The sequence below is a fragment of the Heloderma suspectum genome, chromosome 7 (genome assembly GCF_057233095.1).
Source record: "Heloderma suspectum isolate Gila_16-S chromosome 7, 16-S_ref, whole genome shotgun sequence".
NCBI lineage: Eukaryota > Metazoa > Chordata > Lepidosauria > Squamata > Helodermatidae > Heloderma > Heloderma suspectum.
Genome location: NC_139464.1, coordinates 87,738,602 through 87,764,514, shown reverse-complemented (window position 1 = coordinate 87,764,514; position 25,913 = coordinate 87,738,602). Strand labels below are relative to the sequence as shown.

At 44.0% G+C, this 25,913-nt stretch overlaps 1 protein-coding gene across 6 annotated transcripts in view; it reads right to left on the bottom strand.

Annotated features, from left to right (window-relative positions):
* LOC146340041 (uncharacterized) overlaps positions 1-25,913 on the bottom strand; it is a 160,169-nt gene that overhangs the window by 17,464 nt on the left and 116,792 nt on the right. For 2 of the 6 annotated variants that reach the window (XM_084810873.1, XM_084810871.1), the window contains exons 3-7: positions 25,763-25,868; positions 24,747-25,123; positions 24,036-24,449; positions 19,042-19,299; positions 17,078-17,231 (exon numbers count right to left, since the gene is read on the bottom strand). In XM_084810873.1, the coding sequence (XP_084666999.1) occupies positions 24,313-24,449; positions 24,747-25,119 (510 nt within the window). In that variant the 5' untranslated portion in view covers positions 25,120-25,123; positions 25,763-25,868 and the 3' untranslated portion in view covers positions 17,078-17,231; positions 19,042-19,299; positions 24,036-24,312. The remainder of the gene's footprint in view (positions 1-17,077; positions 17,232-19,041; positions 19,300-24,035; positions 24,450-24,746; positions 25,124-25,762; positions 25,869-25,913) is intronic. The other 4 variants (XM_084810874.1, XM_084810872.1, XR_014784451.1 and 1 more) reach the window with 3 other exon arrangements.

Sequence of the window (25,913 nt, the reverse complement as noted above, 5' to 3'; positions counted from 1 at the left end):
AATGTTTACTTTGTCTGGTTTTAGGTGGAGGTCTCTTCCCAAACCTGCTACCTGAATTTTTTTTTAACTTTATGCAGGATAAGATTATTAATGGCTACTAGTCATGTTGGCTATACACTTCTCCACTAGTAGAGGAAGTATGCCTCCTACAACCAGTTGTGAGGGAACACAAGCGGGAGAGTGCTGTTGTGCTCATGTCCTGCCCGAGGGCTTCTTATATCATCTGGTTGGCCACTGTGGGAGCAGAATGCTGGACTAGGTAGATCTTTGGTCTGGTCCAACAGGACTCTTATGTTCTTACCTGGAAATGTCAGGGATTAACCTGGGTCTATGTGCATGCAAAGCATGTGCTCTACCACTAAGCTAAGGGCTTGAAATGTAAATAGATATGCATGCCCATAAATGTCCCAGCTGAGTCCTGTGTTACATCTTCCTGATATGAAGGGGAAAACATTCAGCTGAATTGGATCTAGGCAACAGTGCTAAATAAGGCTTTTCATACACGAGATACCTCAGCAACAGAGGCACAAATCAGACAAATAACAGTGCATAATTCCTTTTCATAAGCAAGAACATTATCACTTTTGTTGGAAACTTAATTTGATAAACATTTAAATGTGTTGGAGACAGAGATTGGAAAAGGTTGGAAGAATTAATCCAACATTAATCCAAAATATGTAAAACAAATTTAGGTATAGGAGTCTTTTTATCTGTGCTCTACAAAATGAAAATCTTTAATTGGGACTATTGCACATTTCCTTTTAATACCCATTTCATAGACTTTGAAGGAATTCAGACCCAGTTCTGCTTTCCTTGGTCTTCTTAATGAACCCTTAAATTTAAATGAATATTAGCTCTCTCCTCACATATTCTGTCTAGGCTTAGGAGAGCTGCCTATTGTAACCAAATACAACAGTTTCTTTAGCAGTGCTGAATTTACTAAAGACAGCCCTTCCTTAATAGGGGTTACCAAAAGGGAGAAAGAGAAAATTTCAGAGTGTCAGCAAAGGGACAATCTAATCCTCTTTGCTACTACATCTGTTCTAGCAGTTTTGCTCTACAAATCAAAAGGCATCCCATTAATTAAAGCTCCTTTCCCTTTCATTTTTATTCAACTCATGAAATGTGACCAGTATTCACAAAGAGAAAAGAAAAAAGTTTCACCGTACTTCCAACACCAATATCTACCAAAAAGTGTATACACTTTGATTTGTTGTCTGGTTTCCTTTACTATTCTTCTCTTGAGTTCTTTCTCTCTCCCTCATTCTCCCCCTCCTTTTTAAGTTGCAGTAACTTTTTAAGTTAAGTTACCCTTCTCCTGTGGTAAAGTGCACTACATTCAGAGAGTCTTACGAAACAAAGCTCTTGCTTCTTGATCAGCAACAAACTCATCTTTGTTTGTGCAGCTCAGTTAAGGAAAGAAGGCCAATTTGATGCAGGTTTCTATGGTCTGTGGTACAAAGGCATCTATTTGTATGCAAGTTCTCTGGCAAGCACACAGCAGACTATGAGATCATCTGTTGCTGAAATTGCCAGCTGTAATGAGGAACTGTAAAAAAAAATTATAAACTCTTTTATACAGTGCTTTTATTTTTCTCAGCTGTCTGTGCCATAGATTCATGCATGGTTCTGTGGGCAGTTAACAACAGCAGCTAGGAATGCCTCTGCAGACCAAGAGTTCATTGGATGTTTCCCTCACTTTTGATTGGATACTAACAATATTTGTCTTAAGCAGGAAGTGATGCTTGGCTGCCTTATCCCAGGGTTGTATTTACTGGTGCCTAAAGTATTCTCATCCTATATTTGATTACCTTCCAGAGTGTTTTTGTAATGGTCCCATAATATCACACGGTAGGTGGTTGTCTATTCCACACTTGCCAGCTCAATAATTTACTTCGTATTAAAAAGTATATAAAGCAATGAAGGTACATTTCATGAACTCAGATTCCACCACCTACCACCCACCATGCTACATTTTCCAAACATTTACTTAAACAGAAATATTTGACATTACTTTGCATTGTATTAAGTTGGCTTCCCAAGCAGAAGAAATAATGTTTGGATTGGGTTTTATTATAATAGTAAATATGATTACTTCATGGATCACTGCCTTGTTGTGGCGAAGGGGCTTGCGTAACTCAATGAAGCCATAAGCTATGCCGTGCAGGGCCACCCAAGATGGACAGGTCATGGCAGAGAGTTCTGACAAAATGTGGTCCACTGGAGAAGGAAATGGCAACCCACTCCAGTATTCTTGCCAAGAAAACCCCATGGAACGGATCACAAGGCTAAAAGATATGACGCCGGAAGATGAGCCCCTCAGGTCGGAAGGTGTCCAATATGCTACTGGGGAAGAGCAGAGGGTATTTCCAAGTAGCACCAGAAAGAGTGAAGCGGCTGGGCCAAAGCCGAAAGGACACTCAGCTGTGGATGTGTCTGGTGGTGAAAAGAAAATCCGATGCTGTAAAGAACAATATTGTTTAGGAACCTGGAATGTCAGATCAATGAATCAAGGTAAGCTGGAGGTGGTCAAACATGAGATGGCAAGATTGAACATCGACATCTTGGGAATCAGCGAACTAAAATGGACAGGCATGGGTGATTTTAATTCAGGTGACCATCATATCTACTATTGTGGGCAAGAATCCCTTAGAAGAAATGGAGTAGCACTCATAGTCAACAAAAGGGTGGGAAAAGCAGTACTGGGGTACAATCTTAAAAATGATAGAATGATCTCAGTACGAATCCAAGGCAAACCATTCAACATCACAGTCATTCAAGTCTATGCCCCAACCACTGAGGCCGAAGAAGCTGAGGTTGATCGGTTCTATGAAGACCTACAACACCTTCTAGAACTAACACCAAAAAAAGATGTCCTCTTCATCATAGGGGATTGGAATGCTAAAGTAGGAAGTCAAGAAATCACCGGGATAACAGGCAGGCATGGCCTTGGTGTACAAAATGAAGCAGGACAAAAGCTAATAGAGTTTTGCCAAGAGAACATGCTGATCATAGCAAACACTCTTTTCCAACAGCACAAGAGGCGACTCTACACATGGACGTCACCAGATGGTCAATATCGAAATCAGATGGATTATGTCCTTTGCAGCCAAAGATGGAGAAGCTCCATACAGTCAGTAAAAACAAGACCTGGAGCTGACTGTGGCTCAGATCATGAGCTGCTTCTTGCAAAATTTCGGCTTAAATTGAAGAACGTCGGGAAAACCACTAAACCGTTCAGGTATGACCTAAATCATATCCCTGATGAATATACAGTGGAGGTGAGGAATAGATTTCAGGGATTAGACCTGATAGACAGAGTGCCTGAGGAACTATGGATGGAGGTCCGTAACATTGTTCAGGAGGCAGCAACGAAATCCATCCCAAAGAAAAAGAAATGCAAGAAAGCAAAGTGGCTGTCTGATGAGGCTTTACAAGTAGCTCACGAAAGAAGGGAAGCGAAAAGCAAGGGAGAAAGGGGAAGATATACCCAACTGAATGCAGAGTTCCAGAGAATAGCAAGGAGAGACAAGAAGGCCTTCTTAAATGAACAATGCAAAGAAATCGAGGAAAACAACAGAATGGGAAAGACTAGAGATCTCTTCAAGAAAATTGGAGATCTCAAGGGAACATTTTGTGCAAAGACGGGCATGATAAAGGACAAAGAAGGCAGGGACCTAACAGAAGCAGATGAGATTAAGAAGAGGTGGCAAGAATACACAGAAGAACTATACAGGAAAGATCTGAATGTCCCTGATAGCCATGATAGTGCGGTCACTGAACTTGAGCCGGACATCCTAGAGAGTGAAGTCAAGTGGGCCTTAGGAAGCATTAGTAACAACAAAGCTAGCGGAGATGACAGTATTCCAGCCGAGCTATTTAAAATCCTAAAAGATGATGCTGTTAAAGTTCTGCATTCAATATGCCAACAAATCTGGAACACTCAACAGTGGCCACAAGACTGGAAAAGGTCAGTTTACATTCCAATTCCAAAGAAGGGCAACGCCAAAGAGTGTTCAAACTACCGCACAATTGCGCTCATTTCACATGCCAGCAAGGTGATGCTCAAAATCCTACAAGCTAGGCTTCAGCAGTATGCGAACCGAGAACTACCGGAAGTACAAGCTGGGTTTAGAAGAGGCAGAGGAACTAGAGATCAAATCGCCAACATTCGCTGCATCATGGAGAAAGCAAGAGAATTCCAGAAAAACGTCTATTTCTGCTTCATTGACTACGCTAAAGCCTTGATTGTGTGGATCACAACAAACTGTGGCAAATTCTTAAAGTGATGGGAGTACCAGACCACCTTACCTGTCTCCTGAGAAACCTGTACGAGGGTCAAGAAGCAACAGTAAGAACCAGACATGGAACAACCGATTGGTTCAAAATTGGGAAAGGAGTACGACAAGGCTGCATATTGTCACCCTGCTTATTTAACTTATATGCAGAGTACATCATGAGAAATGCCGGGTTGGATGAATCAGAGGTCGGAATTAAGATTGCCGGGAGAATTATCAACAACCTCCGATATGCAGACGATACCACCCTAATGGCAGAAAGCGAAGAGGATCTCAAGAGCCTCTTGTTGAGGGTGAAAGAGGAGAGTGCAAAAGCTGGTTTGAAACTCAACATTAAAAAAACTAAGATCATGGCATCTGGCCCCATCACTTCCTGGCATATAGAAGGGGAAGAAATGGAAGCAGTGACAGATTTTACTTTCTTGGGCTCCAAGATCACCGCAGACGGTGACTGTAGCCATGAAATTAAAAGACGCTTGCTCCTTGGGAGGAAAGCTATGGCCAACCTAGACAGCATAGTAAGAAGCAGAGACATCACCTTGCCGACAAAGGTCCGTCTAATCAAAGCTATGGTTTTCCCAGTAGTAATGTATGGCTGTGAGAGCTGGACCTTAAGGAAGGCTGAGCGCCGAAGAATTGATGCTTTCGAACTGTGGTGCTGGAGAAGACTCTTACGAGTGCCCTGGACTGCAAGGAGGTCACATCAGTCCATCCTAAAGGAAATCAACCCTGAGTGCTCATTGGAAGGACAGATAATGAAGCTGAAGCTCCAATATTTTGGCCACCTAATGCGAAGAGAAAACTCCCTGGAAAAGACCCTGATGCTGGGAAAGACTGAAGGCAAAAGGAGAAGGGGACGGCAGAGGATGAGATGGCTAGATAGCATCACGGATGCAATGAATATGAACTTGAGCACGCTCCGGGAGAGAGCGCAGGACAGGAAGGCCTGGCGTGCTATGGTCCATGGGGTCATGAAGAGTCGGACACGACTGAACGACTGAACAACAACAACAAGAAAATATGATTCATCATATCCTTGATCATAAGAAAGGGGCTATTTTTTAAGGTACATACTGTCAAAGTAAACTGATTAAAGATATTTCATTAATTATTCACCTGCCTTTTAATCAGTTGATCTGATGAACTTTTTAGGTAAGCCTTCCTCAACCTGGTGCCAGATATGCTGGACTACAATCTCCCTTAATCCATCCTGACAGGGAATTATGGGAGTTGCAGTTCAACACACCCGAAGGGCATCAAGTTGGGGGAGGTTGTTTTAAGCTATGGGGGGGGGGCAGTGTTTCCTTAAGGCCCACTTTGGCCATGGGCATGGCATCATTGCTCATGTATGGACAAAGCATGGAACTCAAAAGAGCCTGGGGCTTCCCCCCACTTCAACTCTATATATCTAGGCTATTTGAATGGGAATTAATATGGCAAGTGGTTCTTTCTGGGTGTCCCATCTCCAGAAAGAGTTACTAGTTTTATACATTATGTTCTCCATTTGATTGTACTACATTTAATAAATGGTGGAAGTGTGCATTGCAATCTGGACAACTTTCATGAAAGTAAACTTGCTTCTTCCCTCTTGTACTCAATTATATTTAAACTTGCATATTACCAAATCCTTAGTATAGGTGACTTTTTGTATATGGTTTATCTTCAGTGTGATTATGTAGCTTTTGTTTGTTATATTGCACAATTATTAGAAGGCCATACTTAACATTTGCATTTTAATACATTCTGTGAATGGGAATATGTTAAAAGCTAATGAAAATGTGGGACTTCCTCTCAAATATTACTAACATGTGTAAAGTTGCAATCCTAAACACATTTACACAGGAGAAAGTTCAACTGAAATGAATGGGCATATATTTCCAAGTGCGGCATGTTTAGCACCAAATTTTTAAATTTGCATTTCCTTCTGCCATATTTCCTTTGCACAAGGGGAAAGTAATGTGGAATGATGATGAAGGCCATATCTGGGCCAGAAAACAAGATCTGCAAATTTGTCACAGCACAGAATCTAAATTTTATAGTTCATGTGACCATCTTTTCAAAGAAAGATTTCACAAAGCTATGTTTGAGCCTAGTTTTATGCTTTGGTCTTCTTAGTTATCTTGTTTGCTGCCTGTACTACCAGATGAATACTCCAGAAATATCTGTATAATATAATGGTCTTTAATGCTGTTGCTTGTATAGAAAGTCAGTATCCTTAGCACTTGTTTAGCGGTTGTTTATCTAAGGCTGAAACCCTATACATCCTTACATGGGAGTAACTCCCATGTTATTTCTGAGCAGACATGCCTAGGACTGCATGGTAAATCTTGTCTTTTCCTTCTTTAATGCTAACAAGGAAGCAGAAGTCTTGAGGGTTTTGGTGGGCTGAAATCTGCATCATAAATAAATGAATAAGAACAAATTTTGGTCATTCCTTCAAATATTGTCCCCTACATCTTCCTCTTCACTTCCCAGACGTGTTACTTCTTGCTTTTGCTTTTCAATCAAGTCCCAATCTGTCAATGCCTTTCTATGAAGATAGCTGCTGTCATGTCTGTTGTGCTCTTGGATGAAAATAAAGTGGAAGAACTGTGGATCTGATGTTTGGGGCAACTTTAGGAAAAGGGGCCTTACAGTCTTGGATTGCAGTATTGGAGAGGGTGGCTTGCCTAGCGGGTACCAATAACATTGCCTTTCAAGCACACCTTTAACCTGATCTGAGAACTTTAAAAACAACCGTGCATAAAGAATGCATAAGCTTTTGGTTATCAGAACCTTTGGTTGGAGATCATTAGGCTCTCTAATTAGAGAATATTGTATTCTCCTTATGAATACAGAGTATCCAGTTTCAGGCTTCACACAATGATAGGTTGACTTCGTTTGTAGAAGCCTTCTGTTTGCATCTGTTATATACTTATCAATATAATCAGAACATTCTTTATCTAACAACCACAACCATAAGTAAGTTAGGAGTTTTGAATTCACTGAATAAATATAGAATACTAACAGTGCATCCATCCTATCATGTCTACTCAGAGGTAACCCCTATTGAGTTCAATGGGACTTACTCTCAGGTAAGTATATATAGGCTTACAGCCTAAATGAATGAAATCTTAACTATATGTAAGACAACTATCAATTGATTGGTAACTTTTTAAATTTCACCTTTTGAGTTTAAACTGCACATACCTCAGGTATTGTCAGGATTCCCATTTGCCCCCACTGATCTTCAAACGCTGAATCAAACACAGACAAGAGGCTTCAATCTACAGCTTTTAATTCCATTACTACAAAGGGTCATACAGATGCGAATTCTCAGTCTGCAAGTAAATGCCTTCGGGGGTTCAAAAGGTAGCTGCGAAAGTTGTCCACCTGTCCACCGTTTGAAAGAAAGGCGGGATCACTAGCCTAACTTAAGGAGTGGGGGGAGGTCTCTCTCTCGTGAGGCTTCTAAGTGCTGCTGTTCAAGCAGGGCCAATCGGGAAGACCTTCTAAGCGCCGCCCCGGCCATCTCCCTCTTGGCTCTGCGTCTGCGCCTTGCATCTATTAATTCAGACTCGCCAAACACCGCCTCTCCCTGTTCGCTGTCTATCGAGGGAGGGGGGGTGATGAGGGACCTGCCTCCAGCTGGACCTTTGAAACCCGAGGAGCCTGCCGATCCATGTCTGGACTAGCCTGGGAACACACCTCCCCCATGTCTGGCGGTTCCTCTTCAGAATCGGAACTGCTCTCCCCCTCCCTGCGCTCAGAAGCACTCCTGACAGGTATATGCTGCCAACATACAAGTAGCTCCTTTTGACATCATGAACTATGAATTCCGGCAGACAACGGTGGACAGAATTATTCACATTGGGTGTCATCCACATCACATTGAGCTTAATGAGAAAGTTCTCATTGATTGGAATGGAGCAGGATTGAACCCATTGTTTTAAAAATTATTCCATAATGACAAAAATGTATTGTTTTGTTCCACACCAGTCCTATGAGTGGGCAGGAAGTACTCTATATTAAAAATGAATTATTTAGAAACAGTATGATGTATAAGGATAGACTTGCAGCTAATTTGTCAATTTCTTAGGATGTTGATTATGATTTATGGATACAATTCTAGTGGAAGAGAAGAAGTTGGTGTACTGATTAATATTATGGATCCCTGCTTATAAACTGAGCATCTTTTAACAAGTAAATCTTCCTACAGTAAAACTAGTTTTCTTCTCCATTTCCACCCTTTGAAGCAGCTGTACTCAATTAAACCCTGGTAAGCAAAAGTGCCCCTAGTCTGATCTGTCACACCAAATCTTGGCGGCACCTACCCCCAAAGAAACTAGTCTTGTGAATGGTTCATCCTGCACTCAGAACAGTCATTCTGTATCATCCTCATCTTGAACAGCCCTAAAAAAGCTGCCTTGAATTCCATTTTTGCTGGAAAAGTAGAATATAAACTAAATAAGTAAATAAAAAATAAGAAGTGTTAGCTTTGGTACTATACCCTATTTATGAACTTCAGACTATATTAGAAACAGAATGCTAGAATAGATTGATCTTAGTTTGGTCCAGCAAAACAATTGCAATATTCTTAGGGCGCAATCCTATGCATCTTAAGAAAGAAAAAAGGCTGGGAAATGGTGGGAGTTGTAGAACTTTTGTTTATGTCTCAACAATGCATAGAATTGCACCCTTAGGGCAAACCTATGGCTGCTAGACAGCGGCTACATGGCCATAGGATATGCTGTTTTCCGGGAATTGACTTCCCCCCACTTCCGCACTGCCTTGGAGGCAGCGTGGAACAGCCCCATCCTCCACGCTCGCAAGAGGAGCACAGAGTGGCCAGAAAGGGGCATGGCTGGGGGAGTTCCGGGGTGGGGAGATCATAACTGTCTTGTTTTTGTAGCTTGCAGCCCCCAGGAAACCTCTGACTTACTTCTGAGTAGACATAAAATGTAAGATTGTGCTGTAAGTCTGCAACCTTCGGCACACTTACTTGGGAGTAAGCCCCACTGAACTTAATGGGGTGCTTTGAAACAACGGAGGACATTGCTTCTAAGCTTGGTGTGGTAGGGGATCAGATGTGTCTCCCTTCATTGTAGGGAGGCAGTTTACCCTTTTCTCCCTCCAATTGAGAAATGCAGAGGCAGGAGTCGCAATTGGCAGGCAATTCTTGCTGTCTTGCCTGTCAAATCTGCATGAGTCCTTCCATGCAATCTCGCTCCCATCCTCAGTGCCTTCATCATCCCGACTGTGCCCCCAACAACTGAAAACAAACACCCCCAGCAGGCAGACACAAGGGTTTCTTCCGCTATTGGAAAATTTCACGGGGAGGTCATGGTGCTCCTGTTCCTCGGAGCTGGGAAAAATAATTTTTTTGCATTTGGGAAAAACACGAGATAGGCTGGAGGAAATTGCGGGAGGCGCCTCGGACGGTAACGGCGTCATGTAAAGAGCCCACAAACTTCCAAGAGAGAGCCATCTCAATAGCAGGATAAAAGCTCCGAGTGATGAACCCCAGAGTGTTCACATTCACCCAGGCTTACTTAAATTCTACACATAACGACTAGAACAATGACATAAACTAAACACATTTATTAAAGAAAGATAAAGTTTAACAAGCACACAAACCTTCCACTCAGCAACAAAGCAAAAATAAGGCATATTCACACATCCTGCAGCTGTATGCCTACCACTCATACCTGTACTTTACAAGCAATGGTAAAGCGACTCTCTCCTTCTCCAAGCATGACCAAGGAGTCACTGAGGCCTGTGATAGGCTCAGACTAATGTCTCAGGTTCAGGGTGAAAGAAGAAAGACAGACCCAGATTTCTTCCATGTATCAATTTAAATATCCTCCCAAACTAATAACCTCCTTTCTAATATATATTCTAAAATCTTTACATCTAATTGGTTTATGTCACATTATAGGTCATCCTACTCCCAGAATATCCATCATTTTGCCCCCCAAATCACTTCTGTCCTTGATGTAAGGTGTTTACTACAAAACAGACCTAAGTTCTCCTTTTATGTGTCCAACAGCTCCTTTTTTCTTCCCTTTCTCTCCAGATGGGAACCCCAAACCACAACGTGTTCTTACCTATGACCCCTTACTCCTTTCCAGTTTCCTTATAAGGAAAAGACAGCTGATAACCTTCCAACTGACAAGACATCTCTATCAGTTTATATATGGCATCTAGCAAGTTTCTAATACAATAAATCTTGCCCCGTTACACATTAAAGCATTAATCCCCCTATAAGCACCATCTTTTGCCCCTTAAAGTTTAAACTCCCCATACCCCATATCGTATTGAAATGTAAACTGCAAGGCTCAAGAAGATCCTTACAACTGGCCGCAATTCTATGCACACTTTCCTAGCAGTAACCTCCTATTCAGCATAGTGGGACTCGCTGCTGAATAAACATGCATAGGATTGCACTGAAAGCTGTGGAACAAGAGGTAGGAAAAATATTGCATTGGAATAATAAGTGATATAGATAAGCCATCGATTTCCTATGCATCTCCTGACAATTTTGGAACTGACTTACAGTGCAATATATCAGTCTTCAGCTTTGATCTTTTTAGGCCAAGAGGCTTGGGTAGGCATTCTGAAGCCTGTGGAAAAAAATATGCATGGAAAGCAACAGTAAAGTTTGTAGTCTTTCAAACTCCATGGTAACTCAAATTGCCTGACAAATCCAGGGCACATTTCCATGTAGGGTTTTCCTCCTCCTCTGCTAAAGAATAAAACAGTCCTTTTTAAAACTTCTTAGTGATTGCAAATTGGTGGATCTTCTTAGAAGGAGCCAATTGGAGCTGGCCTATCCCGTGGGCTGTATATAGAACACATCCAATGGTTGGCAAACAGAGAACAAAAATTTATAAAGAAGGGAAGCTAGCATAATGGTGAGTGCCCTCAAAGCTGGCAGTGCCAGAGGCCTTAACCATGAAGGGAGTGTTAGTGGGCTCACACTAAATTACAGAAGACTTCAATGGACCAGGGGGACCTTCCCCAAAGCCTATTCAGTTCAATGGGAATACTTCTGCTTATTTCAATAAGCTCACAGTCTGGCCAAACAGAAGAGGGATACACTTCAGACAGCCTTTCACTTTCCAAGCTGAGCTGAATCCCACCCAAATATGGATGTGAAAAAGCCTTTGAGTGATCCAATTATCTGAGTTTGGGCTGTGCGATCTGTGTGGCATGCTATATAGACACGGTTGGCCAGTGCTGGCATAGTGGGGCGTGGGGGTGGGGGGACGGGAAAGACACCCTTTCGACTTCTCAGCTCCGTTGTCTTGTGACAATAGTTAATGGAAGGGGTCCTTGGATAAAATCAGAGAGACCCTAAAATGTAGTAGACGGGAGCGCAATATTGGGTGAATGAAAATGGCTTTGGGAATGCCTAACTGTATTTAAAGGCTAAGGGCATATTTACACATGCATTTCATCATTCAGTGATTGCAAAACCCAGCAGCATGGCACTGATCTGGAGCACAAGAAAGGTCTGGCTTCATTCTCTTGCACCAGTGCAGACTAAAGACATTCTGCTTTTCCCTCAGTTACAACACTGTGCATTGGTATGGCACTTGATCATGTTATAAACACAAATTCATGTTGGATTTAATCCAACAGCACATTTTTATTTTATTTTGAAAAGAATAGTCTTTTATATGTTTTCCCGTAGGAATGGGTGGGGGAAAGACTTCCAGCCAAAGCTAAGCGCCTTTAATTCTGATTAATTTCAATGGTAGTGATTTAAGCATGTGCTTAATTCTTCCACTGAAATCAGTGGGATGTTAAAGTGCTTAATTTGGGCTGGCTTATACCAAACTGTTATTGTTCATAATGAACATTCAGCATAGCCATTCTGTTTAAATATACATACTTCCTAGCAATGTGAAAATAAGATAGCATTTTGAATATTTACTGAAATACTTTAGCAGATGATAATATATATCCCAGGTTTCACAGCTATTAGTAAAAACATTTCTTTTTGTTTTCAAATATACCCTTTTCATTCTTGCTATCCTATTCATAAATGCACTATCTTTTGCCATATTGCTCTAATCACAGGCATTGATTTGCAAAAAATGTAGGTCAGTCCCCATCCGTCTCCTCGACTCCAAATATATTTTCATAGGCAGTTTCAAAAATTGCATGCTGAGCTGTTGCATGCTATTAGGAATTATCCCTGACTAAATAATTGTTACCAGCATTCAGCAGCTCAGATTTTACATTCTGTACCTAACAATAAAATAACCACTCTAATGGTGATTGGATTATGTTGCCATAGTGCAGAAACTACCGTGCACTCATACATGCTGGTGTTAGCTACTTCCATAATAAATAACAAGCAACTGAATTACAGGTCTCTAGTCTGACACAGTTGTGTCAGAAGCCACAAGACACCACTTTAGCGGTGTGGTTAGTTGTAAGAGCCTCTTAATAAAATTACAGGTCTGTCACAGCCAATTTCTTTTGTTAATAAATAGATCTGATCTTGAATCTGTGCCTGGTCCCATTTACGTATGCCTCTGATTGTGTAGAGCAGCCTTCCACAATCTGGTGCCCTCCAGATGTTTTGGTCTGCAACTCCCATCAGGCCCATCTAGCATGGCCAATGGTCAGGAATTCTGGGAGTTGCAGTCCAAAGCATCTAGAGGGCAGCAGGTGGGGAGCACCAGCTCCTCAAAAATCTCTTTGGCAACCCATTTTGCTTTCAGACATGTACAAGTACCATCCAGTGACATAGGGCTCACACGGAGCTTTTATCCTGCTATTAAGATCGCTCAATCACAGAAGTTTGCAGGCTCTTTACATTACGCCGTGATCATTCAAGGCATTTCCTGCACTAAATGCCCTTTGTTCCGTTTTTAAATAGATCACAGATAATGAGCTATCAAATTACCCCGTTGTGTTCTGCTTCAGTTTCCTCCGTGGAAAGAGGAAAAGTGGCAAGAAGAAGTGGCAATGAAAGACAATGGAAGACTCAGATAAGGGGAGAAGGAGGGGGAAGGGGGTGGGGGGGAAGGAAGTATGTGAAAAAGTGAGTCGTTGTGATCCCACATTTAAAACGGAAGCAGAAAGCCCCGTTTTAAATGTAGGATTTTAGGCTGGTGTAGAGATGCTCATTATCTGCATTTTAAAGTCCAGATGGAAGGATCAGAGTCAAGAGCTGTGGGAAGGCCAAACCAACAATAACCTTGTTGAGTTGAAACCATTACTTTAATTGTGATCAAATACAGAAAAGATGGAATAGCCTTTTGATTGTTGGTGCTAGGAGCCCTCTGTCTGGAAGCACTCTAAGGCCTCACTCCTATTTATTTATTTATTTATTTACAACATTTATATACCACTCCACATCTAGACAGATTCTGGAGCAGTGAACAATGATGATAAGAAGATAAAAGTCCATATTAAAAATTATTATTTTTACAAAACAGAATACAGATAAAAAATGTTGCTGGTCAGTCAAGGAAAGCTTCCTGAAAGAAATATGTTTTCAGGAGGTGCCAGAAACAACACAGTGTTGCTGCCTGCTTGAACTTCAGAGGCAGGGAATTCCACAGGAAAAGTCCTACAAGTCCCAGCATTCCCCAGTCAAAACCTTTGATTCCCCATTTCATATGTAAGGATGAGGTGAAAGGAGCATGTGGGGAAAAGGAACAAAAGCTGCATCGATTGCTAGTTCCCAATAGGTGTCAAAAAGCGTGAAAGTTTCAAAATGTTTTGAGAATGATTGGTCTGTGTGACTGTCCTTTTGTTCCTTTGTGTCTTTCTTACAGCTGGATTTGATTCCCTGTTTTGTTGCTGGGGGTGGGGCTTGGGGGAATGGAGCCTAGTTCAGGGGAAGATTTGAACTGGAGACACAGCAGTGCTCACTCACGGCCACTATAACCACTATGTTATAACAACAAAGTTTTGGAGAGCTATTGTTAATTGCCTGAACTGGTACAACAGTCTAATGGATTGGACCAAGTCAGTTTTCAAGTACGAAGTCCCCAGTGGTGTAGTGGAGCCAGGGGTCATAGGAATGTAGCACCAACACTTTCTTATTAGCAGGGATGCTGAGGTCATCTGTCACCCCTGTCAGAATTCCCTGTTCCACTGAGTTTAGCTGCAGTCTTCACAGTAGCTGGGGAAAACGAATTCTCCCAGCAATCATATAGTGTTCCTTGTTGTAATGCAAAGTATTTTGGGGTTGATTGGTCTTGAATGGGCAGTTAAGACCTGTAGCTTTACAAAAGACTTGGTCCTAGCAGATGAACTCCTAAAACTGGTTTGCTGAGATGGATCAATACAGCTGCCTGCGATTTTGGACTGTCCTTGGGAGCATGGCTACAGGGACTGTCACAGTGAGCACTTGCACTTCAAAATTTATCACTATGCCACTGGTAGTTCCATGTTCAAAATGTACCTTCCTGAAAATACCACTTCATCATGAAAAATGACCTTAGAGAGAAGGCTTGTTTTCAAATGCAAGTTCTGAATGAATGAATGAATGAATGAATGACTGAATGAATGAATGAATGAACAAATGATTCATTCATTCATTCATTCATTCATTCAAGTTCTGGGCCTAGTGTACTTCCTTGCAAGCAATCCAGGGCTAGACAGAGCCATCGGTTAACCTTGGCTTGTCCAATCTAATCATCCCACGGATCAAACTTTTGACTCCTATAAGTAAACCATGTCTTGCCCTTTCTACCTCATAAGTGGCATGGACCATCCTTCACTCAGTTAAGCCATTTTCTCAGTGTACGCCATAGAACTTACTGCCCCCTGATTTCTGGTTATAATGGCGGAATGTGATTGAGCTGACTCACCCTTAACATAGGGTCACGGCAGTGATCGTATAATAATCATGCCTGTGAATATGTCCAGAGCACTGTCAGGTCAGATGTTGTTGGGTGGGTTTCAGTTGTCAGGCCCAAAGATGTTGACGAGGTGCCTGGAGGGATGAGTCTACCACCTGTTTGCTTGATGCTTGCCTCTCCTGGCTCATAATATAGAACAGCTCAGGAGGAGGTTGACCAGTTGGGTCCAAGTGGCTATGAATGCCTCTTTACAAGGGGAGGTGGCCTTGATTGCCTTGAAGGAGGCAGTTGTGCACCCACTCCTCAGGAATACCTTGATGGACCCTGATTTTTCCAACTATTGGCTAGTTGAAAATATACCCTTTGGGGCAAGGTGCTTGATTGGGGAGTGATCATGCAACTCTACACATTCTTGAATGACACCACTTATCTGGAACAATTTAGTTTCTGGCCTGGATTTGGCACTGACACAGCTTTGGATGTCCCGATCAGATGACCTATGCTGGGAGAAGAAATGTGCAACCCTTCTGCTGGCAAAGAGCCAGCACAGCTCTCTGAACCGTAACTGCACCAGAGAGAAAAGAAAGGAAAATTTCCCAATGACTGGATTCACACAACACGATAACTCACACTCAAAGTTGAGAATGGGTTGAGTGTGTGTTGTCATTGAACAGTGGGTTGTTGTTGAAACATGGGTTGTGTTGTCTGAACCCAATCACAATAACAAATCATAGTTTTTTAACCATGAACAACCCATAGTTCACAATCCAACAACAAAGCATGGTTTGTTAGCGCAGCTGGGTTCAGACAACACAACAAACCATGTTTCAGCAACAACCCACAGTTCAATGAAAACCCACACTCAACCCATACTCAACTTTGAGTGTGGGTTATTGTGTTGTGTGAATCCAATACCTTAAAAGTGGCTTACCACCTATGCTGTAAATAACTGCGAAGCTGCTACAGGTCCCATGTGCTCTAATTACGAAGGCTCTGCCTCATCTGCAAAGCAGGGAGTTTTCTCACTTTTATGTGCTTTATAAGGAAGCATTTGTCTGACACTTCAGTTAAACACTTGACCCTACAAGGTTCTAAAAGTTGCTAAATAGTATTAGCTCCATTGAACAATATGAGGGGGATGAGAACATTTGAAGTCTCTTAAGAAAAGACTTCCGCAGTGACCATTCAAAAGCTCAGATAACCATCACGTTAGAATGACATGGGGCGGGGGCAGTCAGGGTGCAAGGAAAGGTACTTAGACAAAACAGAACACACAAGGTAAAATCGGTTTTGTTCCATGGCTTTTGATTAATTGAGACTTTGAGACTTTGGGCAAGGAAGCTCTGCCATAATGCATTTGTGAGGAACCTAACTGGATGCTTCTAAATTTACAAACCAGCAGTTAGCAGATCAAGTGAGATGGGTCTTCTTCCAGTAACATGCTATGTAAAGTACAGAGAACACAGTGAGATTCATTAAAAAAAAAAAAAAGGAACATGGGTGGTTGATTTGAGCCTACTAGTACTGTGTCATTGCACAAGCCTGTACATGAAATTTGCTAGCTGGTTTTGCAAAATGCATAGTAAGTAGAGTATGCATATATTCTATCTTATTTCAGGGATGAAAAAGGCAAGGGAACACACTGAAATACCTCCCGGCTACACTATCAAGTAAACGAGGGTTGCTAATTCCCTTTTTAGGGAGAGCTATAATTAACGAATAGATTTTATATGCATCTGTTTTGTTTCTCTCTCTCTCTCTCTCTCTCTCTCTCACACACACACACACACACACACGCACGCACACACACACAGAGCTTTAAAGATGAATAATGAGGGGGAATTTATGTTATTCAGCTCCGCCTCAGCTGCCAGTATGCAACAAGTTAGATGAAATGAGATGAATTTCACTGACCGTGATGCTGAACCTGACTTTACCATGCCAGTAGGGATGTACGAATTGTGCTCCTACCGTCTCTCTTGACTTCTGCAGTTTGTGTCCTCTGTCCCGTTCCTCTGTCCGCAAGCTCCCGGAATCCTCCAGGGTTTTTTCTGCTTTGGAAATTACATAAATAAATTCATCCCGCCCAGCAGCCGTCCATCTCCATCTGTCATTCCGCGAACTTCTGGGGGGAAACAGTATTTTTCGTAAATGTTTACGTATTTTTTGTCAAGGCAGCAATTCCCCACATAACTTCTGTAATAATTGTTTTTTTCGTAAATATTTACATTTTTTCCATTGGCCGGAATTGACCCCCACATAACTTCTGCCGCACTCGCCATTGTTGTGATTGCTTACATATTTTTTCCCTTGGCGGGAATCCCCCCCCTCACGTAATTTCTGCCGCACTCACCACTGCCATGATTATTGTCTACATATTTTTTCCTTGGCCGGAATTTTCCCTGCTATTTTCGTAATTGTTTACGTATTTTTTCTCATGGTGGGAATTTTTCCCACCCTCTGTGTGCTCCACCGCTGTCTTGTTTTCTTGGACAGGGACTGTGATTTTATTAATTTCTGAGTATTTCTGGTTGATGTTCTTCATGTTTACTGGACTTGTTAATCTCAGAAAACCCAGCATCTCCCAAATAAAAAAAACCGGGGCTGCAGCTGCTCCTGCCACAAAGAGGCCTATTGGGAGCGCATCAGGAGGCACATGGAGCAGGTGGGGCATGTGCACACCACCGGGCAATTGCGCTCCAAATGGAAGGCCCTGAAGTGCTCCTTCATTAAGGAGGGGATGGATGCAACAGAGAGGAGGGCACCGTTGTCAAACACCCCCCCCCCCAACGTACTACTAGTGGATCTGGAAAGTGTGGGTCCAGGTGGGCAAGCCTGCATTTTCACAGAGGCATATGCCTGGTAAGTTATATTTATCCCATCCCATCATCAAGCTTGACTGAATATGAAAACAATGATGTGTACGGTCTGCCACTCCTCTTGGACACTACTAGTCTTATTATTATTATTCCCATCCCATGTCCCTCCAGTCCCAGCCCGTTTTTGCAACCACCCCTCCCACACAAGCTAATGCAAAAGCCCACCTGAAAATGAAGCTATCTCTTTGTGGTCTCATGTGGAAACAAACAAATCCTGACGTTTAGCCTGCAATCCTATGCTTGTTTGGACAAAAAAAGATCTTACTCCCATCATCTTCCGGCCACTTTGGCTGGTTGAAGAAGGGATGCTGGGAACTGCATTACTTTTTCCTGTACAACCACATGCATAGGATTATGCGGCCCTAGCTACAAATCATATTGCACACTGACACACTGTCCATTTTCGGTGAAATGCTGCTGCTGCTGCCGCCGGTCTCTGTGCAGTGCAGTGCAGTGCAGAGAGAGACTGGCACCAGCAGCAGCAGGACCAGCCTCTCAGTGTGTGCATGTCATCCTTATTTATGTAATGATTGCTGAATTTTTGCACCCCACCTTTCTGCCAAGACATTGGCACTCAAGTCAACTGATGAGCAAGTGTTGAACTGGGAGCTGGGAGATCTGGGTATAGTCCACTCAGCCATGGAAGCTCGCTGGGTGACTCTGGCCCAGTCAGAAAGTCCCAGCCTACCTCACAGTGTTGTTGTGAGGGTTAAATGGAGAGGAAGAGGATAATGTGAGCCATCTAGGGTTCCTTGCGCTAGGAAAAAAGGTGGGATTTATGCAATGCATAAAGAGAATAACTAAATACCATGACATTGCAAATGTAGAAATGCAATAGCAGTTCTGTGGGGTGACTAAAAGTGCAATCCTGTGCATGTTTATAGAAGTCCAACAGTCCCCATCATGCAGCCAAAACTGTCAATACTGTCTAATCTGCCTCCCTAATTATCACCTCAATAGACCTTGTGGTGGGAGGACAGAATCTGTGGTTCTTATGGTAGGACTTGGAAATGGTGATAGACGGATCAATGAGTGACTGTGGTTTTGTTCACTCACCGCATATATAACTGAAATCATTCTGTTACTGTGACATTCCACAGCTGCGCATCGTGCAATGCTGGCAGAGGAGGCATTGAGGGCTGGTGAGAGAGAGAGGAGAGAGGAGGAGGAGGAGCCCGAAGCGCAGCCAGCAGCAGGAAGAAGAGCGTCTGTGGAGGAAGGCCACCCTTCTTCTTCCACAGATGAAGCCCCTCCTCTGGTACTCCTCAGGCGTCTGCTGGGGGATGTCCAGAGGCTCAACAGGAGCTGTAATTACTACAGAATGGCACGTGAGCTAACAACTCTGCCTGCAAGATGCATATTACCACTGTGGCTTATTCTTCTGTTTCTACACACAGGTAATGACCTTCGAAGAAGGGTGGAGGCCATCGAGCAGGCGTGACACATCTGAACTGAGGCCTGCAGCTGGCCACCAACATTGCAATTGTTTTTGTGTTTTGTTTTGTAACTTCTGTTCTGTTTGTTTAAAGTTCTTTCTGCCCTGCCCTGAAAAAAAAGTAAACAATTTCTTGGTTCAAGTCAAGAGATAATAATTTTTTAAATCTAGATGATTTTACACAATGATCTCTGTGTTTGCTTACTGTTCCACAAACTGCAACAACAAGAATTCTTTCTAAGCTGAACAATCCCAGCTGCTGTAAGCTTCCCTCATAGGGAGATGCTCAGCATCCCTGATGTTACGAAGTATGTTTTATTTTACCTGGAGGTGCATATCACATATATGTAAACAAAACACATACCAAAGGGATCTTTTTACATAGAACTCTCAGTGCTTAGGAAAACCCGATACCCCCAAAAGCTGAGAGAGTCGGAGACCACAACAAGGTCTTTGAAAGCAATTCCTTGATTTATGAAAGAAGAATTTAAAATGAATTAAAAGCATACATCAGGGGAATTAGAACTATACATACATTTGGGGAATTAGAATCATACTAACATTCAGAGGGATAAAGATACACATATAAAGTCAATGGTGAAGTACACTGGGATGCATAGAAAATCGTGTGTGTGTGTTTGTGTGTGTGTGTAGTAGGGATGTACGCTGTATAGGCTGCCAGACACAGTCGGGCAGCGCAACTGGACTCTGCATGTCGGTGTGAGTTATGCAAAGCACTGGCACATATTGCTACTGCTTTGGGCTCTGCCCAGGCCAAACGGGGACTGCTTGATTGCACAAAACAAGAACAAGTTGGCTACGGTGGAATATATCTGCTGCTGGTGGTACAACCACCACTCTGTGAGTTGCCTCTTCATGCACATTTGGAAATGGTTTTTTCTCTGCCAGTTGAAAATGTGCATGAACTTGGGGTCACACTCACACTCACACACATGATTCTGCATCATTGCTCCTCAGAACTTTGAGTCACATTAGCAGCCGTATCATCATCCAAGGGCTCCTCCTTGTCACTTGATGACTGCTCTACTATGCTGACAGTTTCAGCTCGTGGTGGTGGAGGGAGGTGCTGCTTGGGAATCCATTTCCTGTTGGAACGTATAGAGGCAAGGGTGGAGACATGTGCTGGTGTTAGTCTACTTCGGCGGTTGGTGACAGATGTCAGGGTGGACAATGAGCCCATAGAATCCCAGAGTAGTTCTGATTCTGAGGAAGAGGAGTCGCTCCTGGGAGAGGAGCGCGCTCATCTTTCCCAGGGCCAATAGCTGACAGAGATTCCTCCCACCGGCATTCCTAGCTTAGATAGCAGTCCTGGGAGTGACAGAGCGAGGGAAGCAGACTTGCTGGATGCACGACGCCGACACAGGGAGCGGCGCCAAATGGAGGGCGCGGAAAGGAAGCGTAGTGCCCGGTTGTCATGCAAACAACGGTTGCGCGCAGAGGATCCAAGGGAAAAGGGGAGGGACTCTCCCTAGCCCTTAAGTTCAGGGTCTGCCAGTGATTCCCTTTCAAACGGGGACCAACTGTTCCAACTTAGGGCATAGGTACTCTGCTGCTCATAGCTAGTTGCTAACAGTAGAGTTGTTAAGTTGTAAAAGAGGAATAAAGCTTTGAAAAGAATCCCTTTGTCTGTGTCTGGACTTGGCTACTAGATTAGACTGAGAGAGGCCTCCAAGGAGCCCTTGACAACAATGTCCTCAGTGGTAGAGAAAAGCCTTGCAGAGGACACACTCGAGGGAGGGCAAGATAGATGCCAAATGGCAACTTTGGTCAAATTTGGCCAAACTCCACATTTTGTGTCCCAGGAGAGAATCACTCTCTGGTCTGCTGTGTGTTACTGAGAAACTGTCTCTGGCATAAGCTTCCAGTTCCAGGATAGCCACATCATAAGCAGATCCTTTCCTGGGTCTTTCTGTATGGTTCTCCTGCACAGTTACATTGAGTTCCACTGCCAATGAGGAGTACAAGTAGAACTTTCCACAAGATGCTCCTATATATCGTGGTGGTGTAGCTGCTGTAGCGTCATCGCCCATCCTGCCAGTGATGTTGCTGCTGCAGATATTATCTTCAGGAGAGGTAGTAGTCCTACTAGCCTCACTCTTCCCCAGCTCCTTCTCATCCAGCACATCTCTCTTGTAGCACTCCATGATTTTCTCTGTTAAATAGGTTTTTAGACTTTGGAAGTCAGGGTTCTGGTTTTGCAGCACCTCCTTCATTGGACTATCCCAGAACTGCGGTTCAGGGAATGATGCAGCAATATATTTCATGTCCCCCCTCATCAAAGTGATGTGTTTGTTGGTGCCAATCTCTTGCAGAAGGAATTCAGCAAGCCTAACTGCAGGATTGGGGGCTTGACTGTCTACAGCACTGCTGCGCTTACAAAGTCCAGCACAGCATTTTCTCAGCGCCCCCTCTATAATCTTCAGCACAGGTAGAATTTGGCCTAGTGTAGCATAGTCTGCACTCAGTAGTGTTGTGCATTCATCAAACACTTTTAATATGTCAACCAGGTCTGGCATCAAGACCCACTGCTGTGGTGTGACAAAAAATTAGGAATGGTGTTGTTTCTCGATAATGTAGTCATTTATAGCAGCTCTCTGCTCACAGAGACTCTGTAGCGTATGCAGTGTGCTGTTCCAGTGTGTACACACATCCGAGATGAATTTGTGTTGTGGAAGACCACGGCTACGTTGGATGGCACCTATTGCTAGGGATGTATGAAAATTCCGCCATGGATCTCAGGGAGGCCGAATGCCAGCGCATTCGGCTCCCTGAAATCGGTGGTGGAACGGTCTGCCACCCCCCCGCCGGGACGAGACTTACTTTGGGCGGATCTTCCTGGAGGCGGCGGCTCCGGCGGCGGTGCGGTGGCAGCCGGTCTTCTGACCGGCTGCCGCCGCCGCCATTTTCAGTTTAAAACAAAAACAAAAGCGTGATAGGCTACGTAAAGATTTACGTAGCCTATCACGGCTAGGTTTAAAAAAAAAAATGTGATAGGCTACGTAAATGTTTACGTAGCCTATCATGTCTGACTTTTTGAAAAAACAAAACAACAACGCACGTACGCAAATGGCGGCGGCCACGGCCATTTGCGTTCCTTATTTTGGTACGTCTTAGTCTACGTAAACATTTACGTAGACTAAGACGGCGAAAATAAGGGGAACGCTATTTGCCAGCTATTTGCGTTCCCCTTATTTTCGCCGTCTTAGTCTACGTAAATGTTTACCTAGACTAAGACGTGCCAAAATAAGGAACGCAAATGGCGGCGGCCGTGGCCGCCATTTGCGTACGTGCGTTGTTGTTGTTGTTTTTAAATCAGCCGTGATAGGCTATGTAAACATTTACGTAGCCTATCACGGCTGACTGCAGGGACGCAAACGGCGGTGGCTACAGCCGCCGCCATTTGCATCCCTGCTGGCCAGTGGCCGGATGTCCGGCTGCTGGCGGAGCCGGCCGGTGGCTCCGCAAAATCCCTTCGGAACACAGCCGGCCAGCCAGGATTCCGGGGGGGCGAGGAACGGAGCCTCCCCCCCGAGCCAGGATTCCGGGGGGAGGGACGGAACGCCTCCCCCTCCACCATAAACATAATCCGCGAAAGGTAAGTGCCTTTCGTACATCCCTACCTATTGCCTCCATTGCTGAGCAGGACTGCCTGAAGTGGGTGCAAATGGATTGGGCCATCTTAAGTAGCTTGCCTATTTTAGGAGATGCGTTGCTCAATCCTGAATGCACCACAAGGTTCAAACAGCGTGCAACGCACTGAACGTGGTTTAGCCCTGCAATGCGGACTGTTTTCAGGTAGTTGGAGGCATTATCTGTTGCTAAACAGCCCACTAAGGGGGCGAACCAGGACTTAACAACACCATCGATTTTCGTTGTAAAGCTTTCTGCTGTGTGTGTCCCCAAGAACATTGTGAGGGCCAATGTCACTGTTCTCCGAGTCAGTTTGCAGATCGCATTGACAGATACCCATTGCTCAGTGACACACAGATAAGACTTTGTTTGATTGCTTGTCCATATGTCACTTGTTAGATGAATACTTCTTCCAACTGCGTGTTTCAAATCTTGTTGGAGTGCCCTTCTGATTTCAGAAGCCAGGGCTGGAATGGCAACGCCACTAATGTAGTGACAAGAAGGGACATCCCACCGAGGGCACAATTCCTTTCACAAAGTCCCGGAAGGCCTCCTCTTCCACTGTGGAGAAGGGCAGCATGCATCGAGCAATGATCTCTGTCAGGGCTCGATTCAACCTTGCTGCCTGGATGCTGTCAGATGGGGCTTTCTGTGTTAGCATGTCATTTTTCCATTGACACCTGCCTCTTAGCCAAGTTGCCTTCTGGGCCCTTCTCACCCGGACCACTTTGCATTAGGTCTTTGCAAGATGAGGCAAAGAAGGCGGTAAGAGGGACTTGCCTTTACTATCTTTGGACACAAGAAGCGCATGATGCACCTCCATGTGTCGCCTCATGGCAGATGTGCCCACTCGTCCACAGCCCCCTTCCTTTCCTAGGTGCACATGGCTTCTACAAACTTTACAAACCACGACATAACGGTCATTTTTCACATATTTGAAGAAGCACCACACATAGGAACTCACCCTGCCACCATCTTTTCTTTGGGGAATGGGAGTATCAGTTTCAGATAAGGTGGCATCAGGAGCTGCACGTTTCCGCCCATCTCTGCTTGTGGATGGCGTTGTTGGTGGCATTGTTGATGGTGATGACAAGAGTTTAGCAGGGGATATTTGTTCCTGAGGTTTGGGATTGCTCCCGGCAGGCTGGACCACAGAGTCAGACTCAGTCTCAGCAGGGACACTGGTATAGAAGGTATAGAAGGACTCCTCATCATCTTTGCTGTCTGCATCACTGCTGAAACTAAGTCCTCCAGCCTTTTTTTTCCAAATGATGTGAACCGCTGCCCATGAGGTAATTATCAGCAGGCAGGTCTGGACCTGGTTCATCTTCTGTCCCACTTTCACTCTCTGATGCAGGGAGGACGATCGTGGGCGTTTCTGTAAAGATTCCAAATATAAGCGGAATTTCAGGAGAAATGTACCTTTTACACATGAATAATAGCAAAGAGAATAAAACTGTACTTCTAGAAATCTATGAAACATAGCTTGGAATTGTGATCAACATTACACAAGGTGCAGATATAAGCTACTACTGCACTAGCACTGAGAAAACAACATACGACACAAGGTGCGCAAAAAAAAATGTACAGACTTCAAAGCTCCACAAGAGTTATCTAAAACTGTCCTCACTGCTAAAAGTCTGAAAAACATGGGGGAGGATTGACTGAGTCTTACCAGATTCATCCTTTGGAATGATGTAGACTTCTTGACTTTCATTCTGCTGCTGTAGAATCTCCTTGGGAACATTTTCATCTGCTTTGGAGACACTGCCCTTCCGCTCACCATCCATGAACTTTCTTCCTGTTCCTCCGGAGATGTGGCTGGCTGTGCCTGTGCCACTTTCTGTGGCAGTATTTGGTGGTGTGTGCTGCTTACATTTGCAGGGTGGACTGGTGCTGGGGCTATTGTCGCTGGTCACACCTTGGGCTTCCTCCTGTTCTAGCTCCTCCAAATATCGTTGAACTGCAACCTCCGCGCTGAATCTCGCCTGTCCACACGTCTTTTGAATGCTGGATTGACTATGGGTTCTTCTTTTCTCCATGTTCATGTCTCTGTGGTGGGCAGGAGGAGACATACATCCATGTGGTGGTGGTGAGAGAATTACTCAGGAACATATTTCACTATAGCAAAGCTGAAATCATGTAAACAGCCTACAATCGCAGATACAGTGCCGTGTAAAAGTAGTTTGAGGGTGCTGCTGGAGGATGGAGTCCATGCAGCCTGAAAAACACAGGCTGCTCGAGGATGGAGTCCTTCTCAGGGCTAAGCACAGGCTGCTAGTGGATGGAGTCCCAGTACCCCCACACAAGGCCCAAGCCCCCAAATAAAGGCACATATTTTGCATCCCATGGGGAGAAGCTGCCTAGCGGAGGCTGCTGGAGGATGGAGTCCATGCAGCCTGAAAAACACAGGCTGCTGGAGGGTGGAGTCCTTCTCAGGCCTAAACACAGGATGCTGGAGGATGGAGTCCATGCAGCCTGAAAAACACAGGGTGCTGTTGGATGGAGTCCCAGAACCCCCATACAAGGCCCAAGCCCCAAATAAAAGCACACATTTTGCATCCTATGGGGAGAAGCTGCCTAGCGGATGCTGCTGGAAGATGGAGTCCTTCGCTGTTGGCCTTCCCCCACCACCAAAAAATCACTAAATAGGGGCACATTCATGTAAAGTAAATATATCAAAGAACACACCTTCAATGTAATAAAGGTTGAACTGCAGTGCCGTAGAACGGGGACACGCTCCTGTTGCGGGTGGACACGGACACTCTGTCTGCAGCAGCAGCGGCGCCTCTGGTCTCTGGAGCAAGTGAAGCGACACACAACGATGACCGTCCCTATGTAT